The sequence below is a fragment of the Meriones unguiculatus genome, chromosome 4 (genome assembly GCF_030254825.1).
Source record: "Meriones unguiculatus strain TT.TT164.6M chromosome 4, Bangor_MerUng_6.1, whole genome shotgun sequence".
In the NCBI taxonomy this organism is placed as follows: Eukaryota; Metazoa; Chordata; class Mammalia; order Rodentia; family Muridae; genus Meriones; species Meriones unguiculatus.
The window spans coordinates 125,034,395-125,052,928 of NC_083352.1; the positions used below are offsets into that span (position 1 = coordinate 125,034,395).

General features: G+C 53.3%; 1 protein-coding gene across 1 annotated transcript; it reads right to left on the minus strand.

Moving 5' to 3' along the window:
- Positions 1–6,220: 6,220 nt before the first annotated feature.
- Bpifb3 (BPI fold containing family B member 3) lies at positions 6,221–18,323 on the minus strand. The gene is made up of 15 exons (XM_021639717.2): positions 18,212–18,323; positions 17,300–17,456; positions 15,724–15,828; positions 15,260–15,400; positions 14,045–14,108; positions 13,071–13,131; positions 12,463–12,554; positions 12,159–12,338; positions 11,509–11,562; positions 10,053–10,223; positions 9,512–9,579; positions 8,436–8,478; positions 7,679–7,742; positions 7,186–7,262; positions 6,221–6,499 (listed from the first exon to the last, which is right to left on the minus strand). Exons 1-15 carry the CDS (start codon positions 18,321–18,323, stop codon positions 6,470–6,472), a joined length of 1,419 nt encoding a protein of 472 aa, XP_021495392.2. The 3' UTR covers positions 6,221–6,469.
- Between the last annotated feature and the right edge of the window lie 211 nt (positions 18,324–18,534).

An 18,534-nucleotide genomic window follows, 5' to 3' on the forward strand; every position in this document is an offset into this window, starting at 1 on the left:
ACCTACCTATTCAGCCACCCGTCTGTCTATCCTATCCATTTACCCACCTATTGGTTCTCTTACCCATCCATTTACCCATCCACTCACATACCATCCATCCATCGATCCACCCTTCCATCATCCATCTTTTCATTCCTCCTTTTCATTCATCCATCCAGCCCTGGCCAGCCAGCAGAGATAGGCACCCTTGTCCTAGAAGTCATATCAGAATTCTGAGACCCAGAGACAGGAAACTGGTAGGCGTCCCACAGCAGGACATAGTTCGGAATTCCTGATACTGCTTTAAATTTGTTCAAGTAAAACTTGACCTAATGACAAAAATACTCATTGAACAAATGATCCCAGAGCATAGAAACCTATTACCCAAGATGGAATTTACTAACTGAGCTGTGGGGGCAGGGGTGGAAATCCAACACAAATAGCACACTGGCAGCTAGCAACTCTGTGTAGTTCTCCAACGTCTATATATCTATTCATCCACCTACCTACTCATCCGCTGGTTTTTCTACTCTTTCTTCTCCTCCTATCCAGGTATCCTTCCATCATTCTACCCATTTCCCTGTCTATCCATTATCCAAATAGCTGCTAAACTGTACATAATTCACCAATCTATCCTCTAACTCACCCACCCTCATCTTCCATCTATCCATCCGACCACCTACCCACTCTCCCATCTATCACCCCATTCATCCATCTACACATCTACCTTCCCATCCACCCATTCGTTTTCCTATCTGTTTTCTAAGCAGCTAGACAATCCAGACCTCATGCCTAAAGAACTCTGCATTAAGATAGATAGATAGATAGATAGATAGATAGATAGATAGATAGATAGATAGACAATAGATAGACACTCAGCTAGACAATCCACCCATCCATTAATCTTCCTAACGCTGAAACCCTCTAATTCCTTATGCTGTGGTGACCCCCCAACCATAAAATTATTTTTCTTGCCATTGATAACTGTTGTTTTGCTACTGTTATAAATCACAATGTAAATATTTTTTTGGAGACAGAGGTTTGCCAAAGAGGTCAAGACTCACAGGTTGAGAAACACTGTAATCTATTCATCCATTAATCCATCCACCATGCATTAATCCATCCATCCTTCCACTCATCAACACATCCGTCAGGGTGCTCTTCTGTACTTCCAGTCTTCCTTCCCTTGGTGCAGCGGGGTCCACACGATATGCTGAAGACCATGGCTCTAAATCAGAGCCATCTAGATTCTGGTCCCTAGGCAAAAGACTAGGCCTTTTGGACCTCTAATTTGTAGCCACAAACGTGAGGTATCTAAGCCACGAAACAGGTGCTTAGTAAGGGCAGCTGTTGCTCTTGTTTCAGGACAGTCACCTCAGACCCTTAGGAAGTGAGGGGCATGCTGAGATGGGGGGACACCTGATTTGTACTCAGCTGATCGCCTTCCAGGAAACGTTGGCTGCCTCCATGTCCTTGCCATGCTCATCCTCCCAGACTGCTCATTCGTCCGCCTCAGAATATGAGCCGCTTCCATTGTTAGTGTCGGCTCCTTCCACTTAGACATTCTCGTCTCTTTAACCTGTTCCCACCACTCCTGAATTTCACCAAACTTCTGAGCTCCATGTGCTCCTTTCACCCATCTCATCCTAAGAGCTTGGGAGACACTCATTTCTCCAGAATATTAAAAACTGTTATGTTCCAGATTTTTTTTCTAGCTTCCTCACCTCATCCTGACCTCATGCCTAAAGAACTCTGCATTAAGATAGATAGATAGATAGATAGATAGATAGATAGATAGATAGATAGATAGATAGAACTTTTCATTTAAAAAAAATGGAGAGCAGTGGAAGCATTTCCAGCATTAGCAAACAACTGAAAAGTACCACAGAGATGATAAAAGTCCCAGAGGGCCCACAGTCCTGGGAAAGCTGGGTGCAGCTTTTACATAATATGTATGTCCTGATTTGGGCCTACTTGCTGATATCTGAGCTCTTGACAGCTGGCAGGGCTTCCCTGTGAGCATGCAGGGTGGGATTTCTCATCCCCTCACTAGACCTATGGCTCCCCTACCATCCTGGACCTGTGACAGAGAAGGGACCCTTCTTACCCCCGAGGGGTCGAGCAAGTCAATCCTGAGAGGTCCGTTGCCCAGGCCTCTGCTATGGGCTGCGTCTGGTCACAGGTCAGCTTTATAAAGTGGCCACAGTGTGAGCGGGGACCCAGACGGGGAAGGGCCATGTAATTATGAGAGACCGGAATTCAGATTTTCTCTACAACTTGAGCATTGAGCCCCAAAACCACAACAGTTTGTGGTTTGTGCCCAGCCCCGGATGGTGTCACATGAGCTGGGGTTTATCACACTGATCTGGGTACACTCTCGGAGATCTCAGAGAGGCCTTCGGGTGAGCACATCTGGGTTCTCACCCCTCCCAAGGTGGGTACTGCCTCTTCCAGGTGGCCTGTAGGTAGATTGCACCTGAGGTTCATGCTGCATGAGCCTGTGCTCTCCAAGTCTACATTATTTCAGTGGGGCAGATGGCAGCAACCCCTGCCTTGTCAGGCTTATTTGGGGCCTTTGGGGGGTTAGCTGAGGCTAACCTTGAACTTCTGAGCCTCCTGCACTCACCTGACTGAGACCTGCAGTCAGTCATCACCATACCCATACGTGGCCTATGTGGTGCTGAGGATTGAACCCAAGACTTTCTGCATGATCTTAGCGAGCCCTCAACCAGCTGAGCTCTGTCCTCGGCGCTGGCCTCGTCTGTTTCAGAGTGAGGAGCAGACCACAGCTAGAGATGGGACCTGGCACACAGTGCTTTTAGGGACAGGGCTTTCTCAGCATCATTCACCATCTAGGGCCCTTGCAGGCTCCACAAAGCCACACAGGGCATAAAAAAGAAATCCCAGATGAGCTCTCTAAACCCCATGAGGACCAGAGGGACCCTGGGGTTTACATTCACCCTCACAACCAGAGTGACTTCCCCCTCCCTGGCCTCAGTCTGGCTCTGCACCGTGAAGAATGTGGAAGATTATGTAGGAAAAGTCTGGATCATGCATGAAGCCCCAGGAAGCTCTGACAGGCCCTCATGATTCCTCCAATGAGAGCAATGGCCCTGTGTGGAATGGTTTCTGCTCACCTTACTCTGAGCACCAGTTTGGACCGCACCTGCTCTTCCCTGTGCTTCTGTCAGCATCTCTGTGTCATGAAAAGATTAGGAGTGACATTTGAAGATGATGATTCCCATCTGCGTCACTGGGTCTCCATTCTGTAAGATCTGACTTTCTACTGCCTGGCACCAAGGAATCGTGCTTCCTAAGCAAACACATCTATCACCGTTTCCTCACCCGAGGAAGCAGAAGCCCATGTGACCGGCTGAGGTCCAAGCACGGTGGCTACCTGAGGGCGGCTGTTGTCCATCCTTCAGACTCTCTTACGCCTTCAGTGCTGAGGCCAGGCTGGCTCTGAAGCTGGCCTGCCTCCTGGGGCCACCTTGGCCTTCCTGGAAGGATTAGTGCAGCGGCGCCCGGGAGATCACCTGGACTTACAGTCCAAAAGGCCCTTTGTCTAGAGCCAAGCTGTGACGTGAGCATGGCAGAAGGAGGTCCAGATCTCCCAGGAGGTGGCTCACCCTGAAGGTGACCCAGCTGTGCAGGGATCCAAGTGTGTACATGTGTGCTGGGTCACACTGTTGGGACAGAAAACAGCCCCCAGTCCACCGTGAATGCCTCCCCTTGGCACTGTCTCCTGTATGAATGGTCAGTTCACCAGGTCTGTCCACAGGGGTCATTTTCACACCATGTCCTATCCCCTATCCTACAAGTGGAAGTTCAGAGCCTGGGTTCTGTACCTAGAGGAGAGACACTGAGTTCAAATCCTGCTCTGTATAGCCTTGGCTTGTCTCGTAGGTTCCCTGGGCCTTAGTTTCCTGTACAGTGACTAGAAAGCAAGGCTAATTCAGGAAGTTGATAACATAAGAATGCAAGAGCATATGGACTGTGCTTGGCCCTTAGTGAGGGTGTGACGACAGCAGCACGGTGCCACAATGTCACCATGAGCAGCCCAGCTCTGGGGTTAGGGTCACCAGGATCGTATTTGAGTCACAAACTTCCTGCTTCTGCCACCTAGGATCTGTCTGACCCTTCTCAGGGCCTCACCATTGAAGCTGAAGTGAAATCCAATGGGAAAAACAGGATGTATAGTGCCAGTTTTTCCATTACTGTGACAAAACACTCGAGGAAAATAAAAGAAGCTCTGAGGTCTCGGCCTACGGTCAACTGGCTCCATTGACTTTTGGCCTGTGGAATGATGGAACATCGCAGCCGAAGGACTTGAAAGAGGAAAGCTGTTCGTCCCATGAGGAGCAGGAATCAGAAAAGGCAAAGGAAGGGGCAAGGAACAAGATACACTCTTGAGAGGAATGGCCTCCAACGAGACCCAGTTGCTATGTCCTGTTAAGCTTTGTACCCTTGTATAGACCAAGCCATGAAGCCAGTGCCTTCATGATGAAATCACTTCCCAATATGCCCACCGGCTGGGGATCAAGATTTAACACATGAGCCCTGTGGGAACATTTCCCACTTAAACCATAGCAGCATGGAAACCCTACCCAGTCTGGGCACTGTGGAAGCTGGTGCCTGGTGGGGTGGTATGCACACTCTGTCCCTGACTTTGGGGGATTCTCAGTCAAGTATGAGAATTAGACTGAGTGCCTTGACAGGGACACTAAGAACCCCAACGGCAGGAGCAGGGCTTCCAGCCTGATTCAGGAAGAAGTTCCCGGAAGAAGCAGCCATCTGAAGGCCCAGCCAGGTCCATACTCACTTATGCGTGCCGGGCCCGCTTGCCTGCACCCGACCGGGGCTGACTGCTTAGCCCCCTGGTGACCTGGGTGAGAACTGTGACATCCCTGTGCCACAGACAAGCACCTGCTGTCATCTGAGTGTGTTCCCTGTGTGGTGAGGCCAAGTGACGGGGCCGTCGGGGGTGTTAGGCTTATGGGTCCTCCAATCTCAAGGGTGATGCATACCACTCCAGCAGGCAAGGGGTGGGTTCCTCAGTGAACAGTTTCTAAAGAAAGGATTTTCTCTCTCTCTCTCTCTCCCTCTTCCTCTCACTTTTCCTCTCCCTTTCCCTCCTCCTGTTCCTCCTTCTTCCTCCCTCCCTTCCTCTACCTCTTTATCTCTTTCCTGTCCTTGGCTTTGTCAGGCATTATGGGATGGCACAGCAAGAACCCCAGCAGACACCAGCCCCTCTAACTCAGACATCCTATCCTCTAGAATGGCAAGCCAGTAAATTCCTGTTCATTGTAAACCAGCCAGTCTTAGACACCCTGCTACAGTCCACGAGCACACATGGGACTGAGACAGAGTCCAAGGCCAGGCATCTGAGCCCCTATAGATGCAGTAGGAGACTGCCTGGACCACTGAGTAGGAATTTGGACAGCTTCCTGCCATGTATATTGGGTGATGCCAGAAAGATTAGGAAAACCTCCCATGGATTTGTTTGAGTGATGAGCTCAAGGGGAGACCCACCCCAGATATGAGCAGGTCTTCCTGTAGACAGGAAGCCCAGGGAACAGGAAAGGAAGGGGGAAGAAGGAATTCTCCCACTGTTTCCTGACAGTGGGTGAATGTCTCCTCTGACACACTCCCAGCACCATGATGTCTGCCTCAGTTGCAATCCATAGCAACTATGTCCCCTAGAGAGTTGTCACACTGGTGAATGAAGCTGACCATCACGTGTGTCAAGAGAATTTGGCAGCGCTCTCTTGTGCTAGGAACATCCCTGTCTTCTCCTGAGTCAATGGGTGTCTCTCCAGGGCTGGGCAAGCCTCACTCAGCCTTGCTTCACAGAGTTCTAGCCTCCTCTTCTCCCTGGAAAAAATCCTATTCTCCTCTCAAAAATTCAGCTCCTATGCCCTTCTGAGAGGTGTCCAAAACTCAGAGACACAAGTTCTGATGGAGAGTGGAGGATGGATGACAGGGAGGGGAAGGAAGAGTCAGGGAGGCAGGACAAGGACCAGAGGCTGCTCAGGCCAGGTGCATGGGCTGGAACTCAGCACTCCAAGAACCAGGCTCCAGGTCCTCTCACCTCTCAGGAGCTCCTGCTAAGGATGAGAGAGGTCATTGGAGGCCAAGGCCAACGCTGTTCCTGTGTCGCTAGGGAACAAACCAGCCAGCAGGCACAAGGATCAGTTTATTGAAGCTGGGACTGAACCAAGGTACCATGTGCTTTCTGAGGCAGATATGTGGCCACTTGGCCACACACACACACACACACACACACACACACACACACACACACCCAACACCACCCTTCCTCCCCAAAAAAACAGGCAGAGTCACAGGGACAGAGGTAAGGTGGGCCCAAGTGGACAAGGGGCACTTATACTGTCACCAGTGCAGGCTAGAGACTGGGAGGGAAACTGAGGCAGAGTAGGCGGACAAACAGGACTCTGCAGTGAACAGGGAGAGCATCAGCCACACTGCCTCACGGGGCCACAGTGAGCACAACAGCATTCTGTAAGAACAGGAATTCTCAGTTAGGTCTCCAAGCCCCAGCCCCACATGCCTGCCTCATCCCATAATTAGCCGCCTGCTTGACCTAAGACTCAGCATTAAATGAGGGGTGAGCAGGTGAGTGAGTCTAGCGTGGGTCAGGTTGCTGACTCAGACTTAATTTCAAGGGCCATTTTTACCAATAACATCCTGAAAAACCTTGACATCCCCTTGGCCTTCATCCTCACTTTAAAAATTAGTACAGAAAGAACTATCTCAAGACTCAAAAATATGATGATTTGAACAGGTTTTTGTCAGACAAAAGGGGGAGGGGTCAGTGTCACAATCTATTAATCAGGCCTGCCATGGGAACAAGATGAAGGAAGGATAGCACAAGTATTTGCTATCCATGAACCGAAGAACTATGATTCTGTGAGTATATCTGAGGGCCGTTCTTCAGGTCAGACATGTTTTACTTACTTAATTCAACAAAATTCTGTGATTGATTGACAGTGTCTGCCATGGGCAAGGAAGGAAAAGGTAGATATACATGTGCTATGTATTTGCTATTTCTGAGGTAAGTGGTTTGTGATTCCCTGAGCTATATAGAAATGATACAGAGGCAGGCCAGAGGATGGGCAGGGCATGATCCTCAGAGGTGTCAAACATAAGCTAAAGTGTCATCTGGGGGCATGAGGGGACGCTCACCTCAATGATGTCTACTGCTGAATTGGCAAAGTTGAGGTTGAGAATCTTGGGCAGGGGTATTCCAACCTCCAGATGTTCTGTGAAGAGAAAACGGTTGAAGACAAAGACGGGGGTTTCTCAGACCCTGATGACAGTTCCCTGTGGGAACTCAGCTTCTTGTTGGCAAATTCCTACTTACCCCACCATACCCAAACAAAACAAGACAACGCCCTTTTTTCTATGTCATGTTTGTGGTACCCCTTCAGCCACATCTAGAGGCATCAGTCCCTACATCCTGTGCCATCTCCGGTCTAGCCATTGGTTGATATGGCTGCTTCCCACTTGACAGTGGGAGCTTAAGCAGGGCCTGAGTGAGGTTAGCTTTGGAGGCCCAAAGGAGAGCATGATGGTGCTGGTCCTTGCTGCATGAATGAAACACCGGCATCTCTATGGCCTCAGTATTCTCATCAGAGCAAGGGAGCAAGGAGCAAGTCAGTCTCCAGTTCAGCCTTACCATTGAGCCTCTGCATGTAGGCAGCCCGGATCACGTCGCTGAGCCATTCTTCTAGACGGGATGCCTGCAACAGAGGATGGTGTGGGAGGGGCTTCACAGGAAACGAGAGGCCCAGAAGCCTCCAGCAAGCCTAAAGAAACAGTTCCTGGCAGATAACGGGGCCCTTGGATTGGACTGTGTAACCCAGTAATATCAAAGTTAATGCAGGCTTCACCCTTAGCCCAAGCTCTTGGAAGATATTCTCTTCTAGGAGATTCTGTGGGTTAGGGTGGGTGTGCCTGAGAAAGAGAGAAGGACATGCACCCAGCTCTAGTAGAACTCTGTGAAGTCTGAGCTTAGGATCTAGGACAGTTTAGGAGCCCTCAGATCATTCTAGAATCTGAGGCTGTCCCTGAGATTTCAGAACCTCAGAAGTCTAAGAAGCAGGACTTTCCGGACTCAGGACTTTGTGTGAAGTTCCAGATCTTTGGACCTTGTGGGCCTTTGGATGTTAACAATTGTGAGGGTCCAAGACCTTGGAAAAACATGGGATTAGCTTGCTTTCCTAAGATGACTAGTGTCACTTGCACACACGAATGCATACACAAACACATGCACACAGGCACACACAAGCATGCACACCAGCACACTTCCTCTGGTTTTCTTCTCTGATTCACTGGGGCTGGGCCCACACAGAGGCAGCCATGACCTTGACTCAGCCCCTACCCCCCTTCCGAATGCTGTGCCCTCTGCCAAGCTCCTTCTCCCCAGAACTTACATCAAACGGTTGGGAAAAGGAGGAGGCCAGCTGGACCTTCAGCCTGGCAGAGAGAAGAGAGATGCTGAGAGGTTCTGGCCGCTCCTCACTCCCTGCTGAGATCTGTTTGGCCCAACCCACCCCAGCCCACCCCAGTCATGCCTTTCCAGAGACAGGAAACATGACTTAGGCCTAGCTCATCTCTCTCCAGCCTTTGCCCAGGGTCTCTGTTTTCTTCCCTGCGAAATGGACTGAAAGGCCCTCTCTTCCCTTCTGAGACATCACAGACCCCTCCTAGGAATTTCCCAGCTGTCTGTGTGTATGAGCAGCCTTCCCCTAGCCTGACACTGCACATGGATCAGTCTGCATCCAGCAGCTGCTCACTAATGGCCGGGCCAACCTCTATCTTCACCTCTGGAGTGCCATGTCATGAAGTGCCACCAGGAGGCAGAGGTGAGCAGGCAGCTGAACTGGTTGAGAAGGGCCGCGATGGAAGCACAGGGTTATACCGGAGCAGGGAGAGACATACTGGGGGCTGTGGCTCAGGACAGGTATGTCTCAAAGACACCTTAGAAATTCTCTACAACTGGGGAAGGCGGCAGACAGACCTCACCATGGCCAGAACACCAGCTGGAGAGGGAGGCCCGGATTACAGACCCATTGCCTGAGCCTGGCCAATAGTGTAAAAGTATGAGAATGGTCTTCCACCTTCATCTTGGCTGTTTGGATTCTCTTGATGTCCACTTAACATGGGACAGGGATGAGGGATCTGAGGAAGGCAGGAGCATCTGCCAGCACTCTGAGACACATGTCCCTGTGGTCAGCCTCAGGGCTATGATGCAGCCTCTGTGTCATGGGCAGGCTCCTGCCAGAGCCAGTCTCTGAGGAGAGGGAGCTGCAGGGGAGCTAGTCAGGGCCACCTGCTCTGAGGCCCTGCTGCTTGGTCTGTAGTGACCACCATGTCCCCTCCCTGCAGGCCCTAAGGTGAGATAAATCTGCTAAATACCCAGCTCACCGACACCAAGTGACCCCTGTTTTAGCCAGTCTCTGAGTCTTGTGTCTAGGGAGAGGGACAGACATCCTAGCCTCCACATTACCTTTCCAGGGACAGGGATATGTGCAGCTTGGTAGTGGATGGAACCAGGTGGGCATTTAGAATCATAACCTGAAAAGAAAAGTGAGCAGATGTTTTCTCTGACTCTGCAAGGCACGGGGCCAGTCACCCAGATTCCTGGAGAGCCTCTGACTGTTCCTGCCATGGGCCGCTCTGGGCCTATTGTGTGTCAGGAGCTGTGGGTGTTTTGAGCTGCAGACCAGGACCTTCTGTTTAACTCCTGAGGGAATCTAGAGGTTCCCCAGGGACACTCGGAGTTAGCCTAGGGAGATAGCAGAAGAGACAGCCAGGGCAGGCAGAGCACAAGGCATGCTGGGATGAGCAGGCTGAGGCAAGAAGCAGGTTCCTCAGGACGTGCCTGAGCAGAGGCAGGCCACTGAGGAGCAACTCCCGGGACTTGAAGAAACAGAGTGGGCCCACTGGGCTGGTGGGAAGCAGGCAAAAGAGTTGGGCTTAGTTCAGGGATGATGTGGGAGGTCTTGGTGTTTAAAGTAGGGCTCCCCAACCACCCCTCAGCTGCTCACCCCATTCAGCTGGAAAAGGGCTACAGGAGTTCCTTGAGGGATGGAAGACAGCACATGAATAGAGGCTGGGATGGAGACTGTGGCCTTCTTGTTCTGCAGCAGGACCATGGGAGCTTTTGACACCCGTAGCGAAAGCAGGAGGTGCTGGCCAGGAGGCAGTTTCCCCAGAGCCTGGGAGAGATAAGAAAAGAGCAAGGGCATGAAGGCAGCTTAGGGGCCCAGTATTAGAAGTGGCCAGTCCACACATTGACCATCTTCTAGGTCCCATGCTGGGCAGGGAGATTACAGGCTAGGACAGCAGGCACTTCGCCCCATCATGTAAGCCGTGGGGCCACCAAATCAGACTCTTGTCTCACTCACAGGCCAGATCTTCCCCAAGCAAGCTGGGCATGGGGAACACATCTAAAATCACAGCACACGGGAGTGAGAAATGGAAAGACCAAGATTTAAGGCCAGCCTAGGCTAAATAACAAGTTCAAGGATGACATGGGCTACACTCGGCTCTGTATCAAAAATAAAACAACGAACATCCGCTGCTGCCCCCGAGGGTCTTCCTGGTTTTCTCTGCCACCCAGCCACTCTTGCATTTTCCTCCTGCCATCAAGAGGTTCTCCTGAGGGTCCATACCCAGCCCCCTCCTCTCCTGAGCCTCCTCTGCCCTTCAGCCCAGAAACTCACAGACCTTGTCTTCCACAACCAACTCATCAGCCACACCCACCTCACCCCTCCCCATACCACCCCACCTGGTCCTCTGCCCCTCCATCCAACCCCTCTCAGGCGCTGCTGCTACCCTAAGATCCCTAACATCATTTCAACTTCAGATGATTTCTAACTCTCCCAGCTGCGCAGTGGCGGGTCTCATTTAAATTACTCGGAAGCTGGGCCTGCCGAGTGGATCATGTCCACTATCTCCACCTCCATGACCCCTCTCCTTTGCCTCTCCAGGACAGAGAAGGCTAAGAGCAGGGGACATCTTCATGTCTGAGGAACCCTTGAGGGTGGATCTTATGATCCCCTGGGTTGATAATTCGGTAACTCGGGAATCTGGGCTTGGGGCACCGGCCCTCAAACCCCAGCATTCAGGTGTCCTGCAGGCCATGCCTCTGTCCTCTAAGCTGCTGTACTCTCCTGATTCCCATCACTTCTCAAAGGATGGGGGTCACTATGAGATTCAGAATGGTGTAATTATAAATCTGTAGTCTGGGAAGACGCCCCTGTTCTCTGCTTGCTGGAGCGGCCATGACCACAGGACTCAGGTGGTTTCTGAGACATGCTGGTTCTTTCCTTTCTAAGCCAGTTTTGCTATCAGAAAAGGATATGGTGTTAGCACTCCACACTTGGGTATAAGTTTGGACTCAGTATTAACTATGGGTGCCTGAGGAAATTTCTAGGGTCCATTCAGATTCAAGGGGGAGGAGCCACACCGGTGGAATGAACCCCTAAGAGGGCCACTCACCTCAGGGGCCAAAGATGCCAGGTCGGTGGTTGTAAATAGGATATTTCTGGAAATCTGGACATGAGAGCAAACAAAAGGTTAGTGGAGAAGAAAGGAATCCCAGGGGACAGGTGCAAGACAGGGGACTGTGCCCTCCCTCCTCTGCTCACTCCAGACTCTCCCACTATTTAGTGACAATCGAGGCTGACACTGTGCTAGGTGCCAGGAGCATGCTGCACGCTCTTCCCAGCTTCCTTCACACAGTCCACCCGGCAGCTCAGCGGCCGGGCTAAGGCTGCCCTCACTTCACACAAGTGATGCTAAGGCTCTGCCCAGCATCTTCCCTTGGCTAAGGGTGGTCCAGGACGTTCAGGATGTGCAGCCGAGCTGCCTGAGAGCAGTCCCCTCTCATTACTGCTGGACCACACTGTCGGAAAAGCTCTTGTCCATCACCGCGGTGGTCGCTCCTGAAACCACTTCCAGGCCTTATAAGTCAGGGGGTCACACAAGCTTGCCAGCTCTGGCTAAAATGTTAGGAAATGCGGTCCCACTGGGCCCGTGCCCTTTCCTTTTGGAAGCAAGGCTAGGAGTGATGATGGGAAACCTCAGAGGCAGCCCTGCCAAGGCTGGCGAGCAGGTGTCCCTACCCAGCGTCCCCATGTCCCACTCACCATCTCAGGAGTGATGTCTAGGTCAAGGGCACCATTGGTCTGCAGGAGCCCAAACACGGTGCTGAAGAGGTAGAGTGGGACAGTCACTTGGGAGGTATGGTCCTCCTTGGGGGGCACCTTGATTGGGAGGCGTGGCTTGGGGAAATCAATGACATCACCAGCTATGCTCTTCACGATGGGCTACCGGGCAGGAGGCAGAGACAGGAGGGTCCATGACTGCTCAGCCTCCCAGCCTTGCCCAGCATTCCCATCCACCTCTGGGGCTCCACCAGGAACCCCGCTGCCCTGGCCTTGGGGCACTCACATTCACATCCAGCTCAATGTACTGGTTGGAGATTAGGGGCAATGTAGCAAGAGTGAACTCCACAGACCCCAGAGGCCCAAGGGGCACCAGGCCTGCAGGAAAGAGGGCAGACAGGAAGACCTCAACCCAGCCCCCAGGGACAGCGCCACCGGCAGTCATTGAGCACCTGTTGCACACTTACCCTTTACCCAGAACTCATTCGGGTGATGCAGTCACCCCACTTCACCCAGCGGTGGAGGTGCACAGCCCAAGGCCACACGGAATGGCAAGGCCTGTGCTCCAGTTCTCAGGACTGCTGGAACTAATCCATGACTCCCTGCCTCCCACAGCCTCCCTGAAGGAGGGGTGGCCACAGCACATCCTTTTCTGTCTTCTAACGCTTCCCTGAGCACAGAGGTCTCCATAAGGCTCTGGGGCAGCTGGGCTCCTCCTCAGACATCCCCCCAAGACCTCTTCCTAGGTCTCCACCTTAGGGCTTCTCCAAGAGTCTTCCCGAAGTAGACAGCCTGAGGAAGAGGAGAACCTTCCTCCCCCACTTCCTTCCATGGCTCAATGGCGAGGGAAGGCAGACAGAAGGAACACAGAGGAGGGGCGGGGCCCCAACTTACTCAGAGTAGCCCCCAAGAGCTCGTTCACCACACTCAGCACACTGTCCACCACTGGGCACAGCTGTAGAGGAGGAGACCGGGGTCACCAGAAAGATAAGGGCACACCCTGCTTGGGGCAGGATATGGCTGCCTCTCTCCAAAATGACTGGCTCTGTGACGCTGAGGCTCAAAGCAAAGAAGGTTGTGGAGACAGATCACACCCAGTCTCTTACAAGAGCCCCATTAGGAAGTGCTAACAGTTGTCGGGGAGGCACGGTAGAAACTGCAGGGGCCATGGGGGCAAGGCCAAGGCGGCTGCTTTCCCCTCTGTGGCTGCAGGTCCATCCTGCCACCCCAGTGCTGAGCCAGAGGCCTGTGGTCAGGAGTCCCCAGATAACTCATCTTCTCTGTCATCCCAAAGACTCACCACACCTTGCCCTGCCACTCACTGGACCCTGCATTGTGAGTGCAGCAAGCAGGCTCTTTACCCAACCAAGAGGGCTCCAGCTCAGGACCTCAGTCCACAGTTGGGGTCAGAGACAAAGGGCCCACCTGTCAAGGTCACAGTTATTGGCAGACACAAAAGACAGGGCTGAGGCCAGACTGATGCCCAAGCTCCAGGCCCACACTGGGAGGAGAATGGATGCAGGCGGCCAGCTGGTGCAACCTACAGATCAGGCGGCCACAGACGAGAACTACACAGAGATGCCACAACACAACACTGACCTCAAAACACAACCCCAACCCTGCCCGGAATTATGGCTGAGAGCTCCGGCTGAAAGCGCTTCCAGCACACAGAGCCAGATTGCCAGGCACAGCCCTAGAGTCAGGATGAACCTCCTTGAGCCCACCTGAGGTGTCAGCTCCCCTCCCGTGGCCACACTGCTCCCTTCAGTCCAGGTGACAATCCACTGCCACCCACACAGCGCTCCTCACGGTGTCTTAGGGATGCCAGAGCTAACTGCCCTTGGCAGCCTGGCAGGGCTCACACTCACCAGTCCGGGCAGCACCTTGCACAGCGTCTGTTCTACAAGCCCGAAGATCGGTGTGGGCAGCAGCCTGGGTAGAAGAGACACGATGGTGGATGGCGGGGCAGGGGGACCAGGGGCCCCGTCTTTCTCCTGTCTCTTCACAGCCACCTCCTCCTGCGGGGTTGTCTCTTTCATGAGGTTGGCTGGGACTTTGAGGACCTGTGTTTAAGCTGTGGCCCCGCCTTACCTTGGGACACCCAAGATTTTAGCTTCCCTGGCTAGGCAGCCCCACCCTACCCAATGCCACTGCCAGATGAGAGGAGCCCGCACATGCCAACTAGGCAGCCTGTGTTCCGGAACTGTCTGACCCCCCGTCTCACACAACGATCGTAGACAAGAGTCACTGCACGTGCAGCGATGTCTTGCTCAGCTTGGGGCGCAATAAACAATGGACGAGTACTAAATGAGTAAGGGGCCGAGGATGAGCAATGTCAGTAGTTGGGCTCAAGCCTGCCTGGAGACCATGCAGGGTCATACCCCCACAGAGCCACATCCCAAGACAGCAAATACCCTGGGCCTACCACCACAGGAGCGTCAGGAAAAATGCTAAAGTTTAAGGCACCTGAAGACCCCACCTGCCATCCCCTTGCTAAAGCCTTCACAGAGAACCCCATCCTGCAGCTAACACCAAGCCAGCTAAGTAAGGAGCTAAGACTCAATGGAATGAAAACGTTGCCAGGAAGACAGAGGAGCAGTGGGCCAGGGAAGGGCAGTGCAGTGGTCAGAGACTTTCATGCCTGTCTCATCTGTGTGTGAGACCTTGGGCAGGGCTCATGCCCTCCGTGGGCACTGCTCTCGCCCTGGAATGAGTCCGGTCACTAGTATGGGCAGGTGAGTGGGTGTCCCACAGAAAGGGATGAGTGTGAAGGTGCTTGCAGATACACACAGGAGACACTGAGGTCCCGGCGTGGAGGAATGGCCAGAGTGGAGGGTCACTCGGGTCAAGGATTGAGCTGGGACTCTTACATGTTGAGTGTAGGGACAGAGATTCTGGGAGACAGGGAGCCCTGAGTGGGACCCCAGGGGCAGGAGAAGGACATCAGTCTGGAGTAGCTATGTTGTGAGCTCAGGTCTGGGATGAAAGCGGGGACTGCAGGGCGGTGTGACGCTCTCAGACAGAGCTGGAGACAGGCGCCCCATGCTGAATGTGTGTGAGTGTGTTCCAAGCCAGAGACTCACCCTGACATCACACTGATGCGCCCCAAGAGCGTGTTGCAGCGCTTAAGGACCAGGATGGGTGTCCCCCGTGGGCTCATGCCCAGCGCCACCTTCGAGGACACATTCACCTCTGCGGCCAGCTGTAGGAGGCCCACAAGGGGACTGCGAGACCCCCAAAATGAGCATGGCCTGGTTCCCAGACCTTACCCATCTTCATACCCAGGCCATGCCCACTCCATCCTTGGGCCCTGTGGATGGCAGGGGCCCTATTCCCAAAGCCATCTGCATGGCCCCTTTCCCCACTTCAGGCCGTGGGGGAGGGCCTGGCAAGCTCCATGGGAGCCTGGGGAAAATCCATGCGGTAGAATCCTCTGGGGGAAGGTAATAGAGTGGGGGCCCAAGAGAAACAGGATGGGCTTGCCCTGGGGAAGGTGGGGCAGGGGAAACAGGAGGACAGTGGATGGGGTTCCCAGAAGCGCACTCACCCAGAGCCGCGCAGGCTAACCTTGGTGTGCAGGCTCAGCTGCACCCCAACCCCTGGCAGCAGCTTGACTGACACTTTTGGGAGAGTTAGTTCCTCTATCTTCAGCCTGGAGAGGAAGGGAAGTGGACTGCTCGCTCTACCCGGGGGCCTGGGTGGACCCAGCTGGCAGATTCCCAGCAAGGTTCACTCTCAGCCATGTGACCCCGCATCAGAGCTAGAGGCCCTACCTACCCAGCACCCTCAGCCCCAGTTTGGTCTCTGTGACATTGGAGCTCCACCTAGAGCACAGCCCACAAGGGATTTCTTAGCCGGGTGTTCTTCCAGCCCATTCTTGCTATTCCTGTCTGGAGCACCCAGTCCTGACTCTCTTTGCCCTAGCATCCTCCCCGCTAGCTGAGTCTGCCTGGCTCTCCTGACTTTAGACATCCCCTTGTCCAGGAAGTCCTCCCTCCTGGGTCTCAGCCTGCATCTTACAGCCCTGCCGTGCCAGGCTTTGGCACATTCTGCAGCTCCTTGAAGCAAGGACCGTGTGAGGTTCATTCAGTGGAGGAGGTATGAAGAGATGCGGAATCTGTGGCAGCATTTATTGAGTGTTCACTGCATATGTGGTTTTATTTGGCCCGAGGCACGCAGACAAATGCCGCTCTGACATCATGGTGTCCACAGGACGCTTCATGCCCCTGCTCTGTGGCTACCCAACTGTGGCCAGGGATACATCACAATGCTGCTGTCACATGTGTAACGCCCAGGACTACCTCAGAGTGACCCGGTGAAGCTGAGCGCTGTCGGCTGTCACTAGCCTCCTTTGTAGATGAGGGAGCTATGTGGGGACCTGGCCCCCATCTCCTCTACCATTACAAGCCTGAGCTCCTCCGCTAACTGACTGCCCTGATTCACTCCAGCCATGGTCCAGCAGCATGGGCTGCAGCCATACACACAAACACGGTCCCCTCCACCACTGAATGAGCTCAGTGGGGAAACTTCCTGGTGGGGCTTCTGCCCCCTGTAGAGGGATGTGACAGTTGTCCGATCTCTGCATTTGGTAGACCAACTCACCAACAGAGTTTAGGGTCACTTAGAAACCCCTACAGGTGACTATTCTGCTAAAAAAATATTAGCCATTTATTTCTTTCATTCTAAACTTGTTTATATGCTGAGGGCATTCTGATGTACAGCTCAGATGAGAATTCTGCCCCTCCTTGAGCTTATAATCTGCCATGGTGACAAAGACAAACCAGTAAAATGTATGGTGTGTACAGAGTGAGTGTCCCCTAGAGGCCCTGAAGGTGGGGAGGGGTCCAGAAGGACCTCATCAGGGCCAGAGTCTTGTGAACAGATACACAAAAGAGGTGAGGAAAGGAGCCAGACAGACACCTGGGTTAGCCCAGAGAAATCAAGCAACCTTCCCTGGGTCACACAGCATGTAACTAGAGTTGTCTCAGCCCCATGCCCTGAGTGACAGTCATTTCCCTACCACCATCACTGCCTACCAGTGATCACTGTCCCCCACCCCCCCTGCCCAGCAGCAAGTGGAGACAAGCCTTCCTACAGAACCCTTCAGAGCCCTGAGGACTCACCCGGAGAGTTCCTGCACAAGACTGAAGATACCCCCGTAGCTCAGCAGGCCACCGCCTCCAAGCAGCCCTCCTGTGCCCAGGAGGCCCTGGTTCACTGATGTCACTGTTCCCAATACATTTTGTAGAATAGGGCCCCCAACCAGTGAGTTCTGGATGGCTGCAGAGAAGGTTGGGTCAGAGGTACAGTCAATAACTGTTCTTCTACCCTGAGGACAAGACCATGGCTGACACCCTTTTCTTTGAGCTTTAGGAGCTGTTTTTCACTGGGATTGACACTTCACATTCAAGGGGTGGGACCTTCTCCCAGTAGCTCCACCTGTGGTACCCAGGGGGTGTCAGGAATAAATGAACACCCCCTCCCCAAACATCTTTCATCTCCAGACAAACAGGAGACTGGAAAGGAACAGGCACTTGCCCAATGTCAGAGCAAATACAAGGTGAAGGCCTTGAGTTAAACGTGGGCTCCAGATCCCAGGCCTACCCTGAGGCCAAAATAGAGAATGGATCCAGGGATTTGATGGGGTAATGCCATAGCAACCCCATCCTGAGGTCCACAGCCTGACCCTATGACTGTGGGGGGACAGGATGGAGAGACCCCACTGTGGGAAACGCTGTACTGTTCCTGAGATGGTCATGCCAGAAACAAGAGGGGGGAATATGACCCAGCCAGCCCCTTCTCCATCTCTGCCTCCAGCCCCAGGCCATCCTATACAGCCTAGTTCCCTGCTCAGAGGGAAGGGCAGCAGTGGCCACTGAAGGAACTGGAGAGCAAGCCCAAGCTTCCCAAGCGTATGCTGCCGGCACCCACAAGGTCCTCACAGACTGTCAGTTGAGCATTCGGCCCCAGCTCGAACATGTCTCCCATGCAGACAGTTGAGTCCCTCCCGGCCTGCCCACCTGCCTTTGGCTCACCTTTGCCCAGCTCATCTTTGTCAATCCGAGCAAGTGTGCCCACTGTCTCAAGCAGCCCCAGGCACGGAGTGGCCAGACCCCAGAGCAGAAGCAGGGTGTGCACACCCAGCATCGTCAGCTGCACACCTGGGGAGGAAGAGAGACTTCACCCGGTCTGCATAACCAGCCCGCCCCTCCTGCGCTCCATCACTGTCACTGCTGCTCTGGAGCCCTTTCCTTTCCGCACAGCCAGGAGTAGCTTGAATTCTGCCCTATCCAGCCACACAGGGGAAGTATGCATTGCCCAGCACAGCTTCCAATGTCTGCAGCAGATCCCTTTCGCA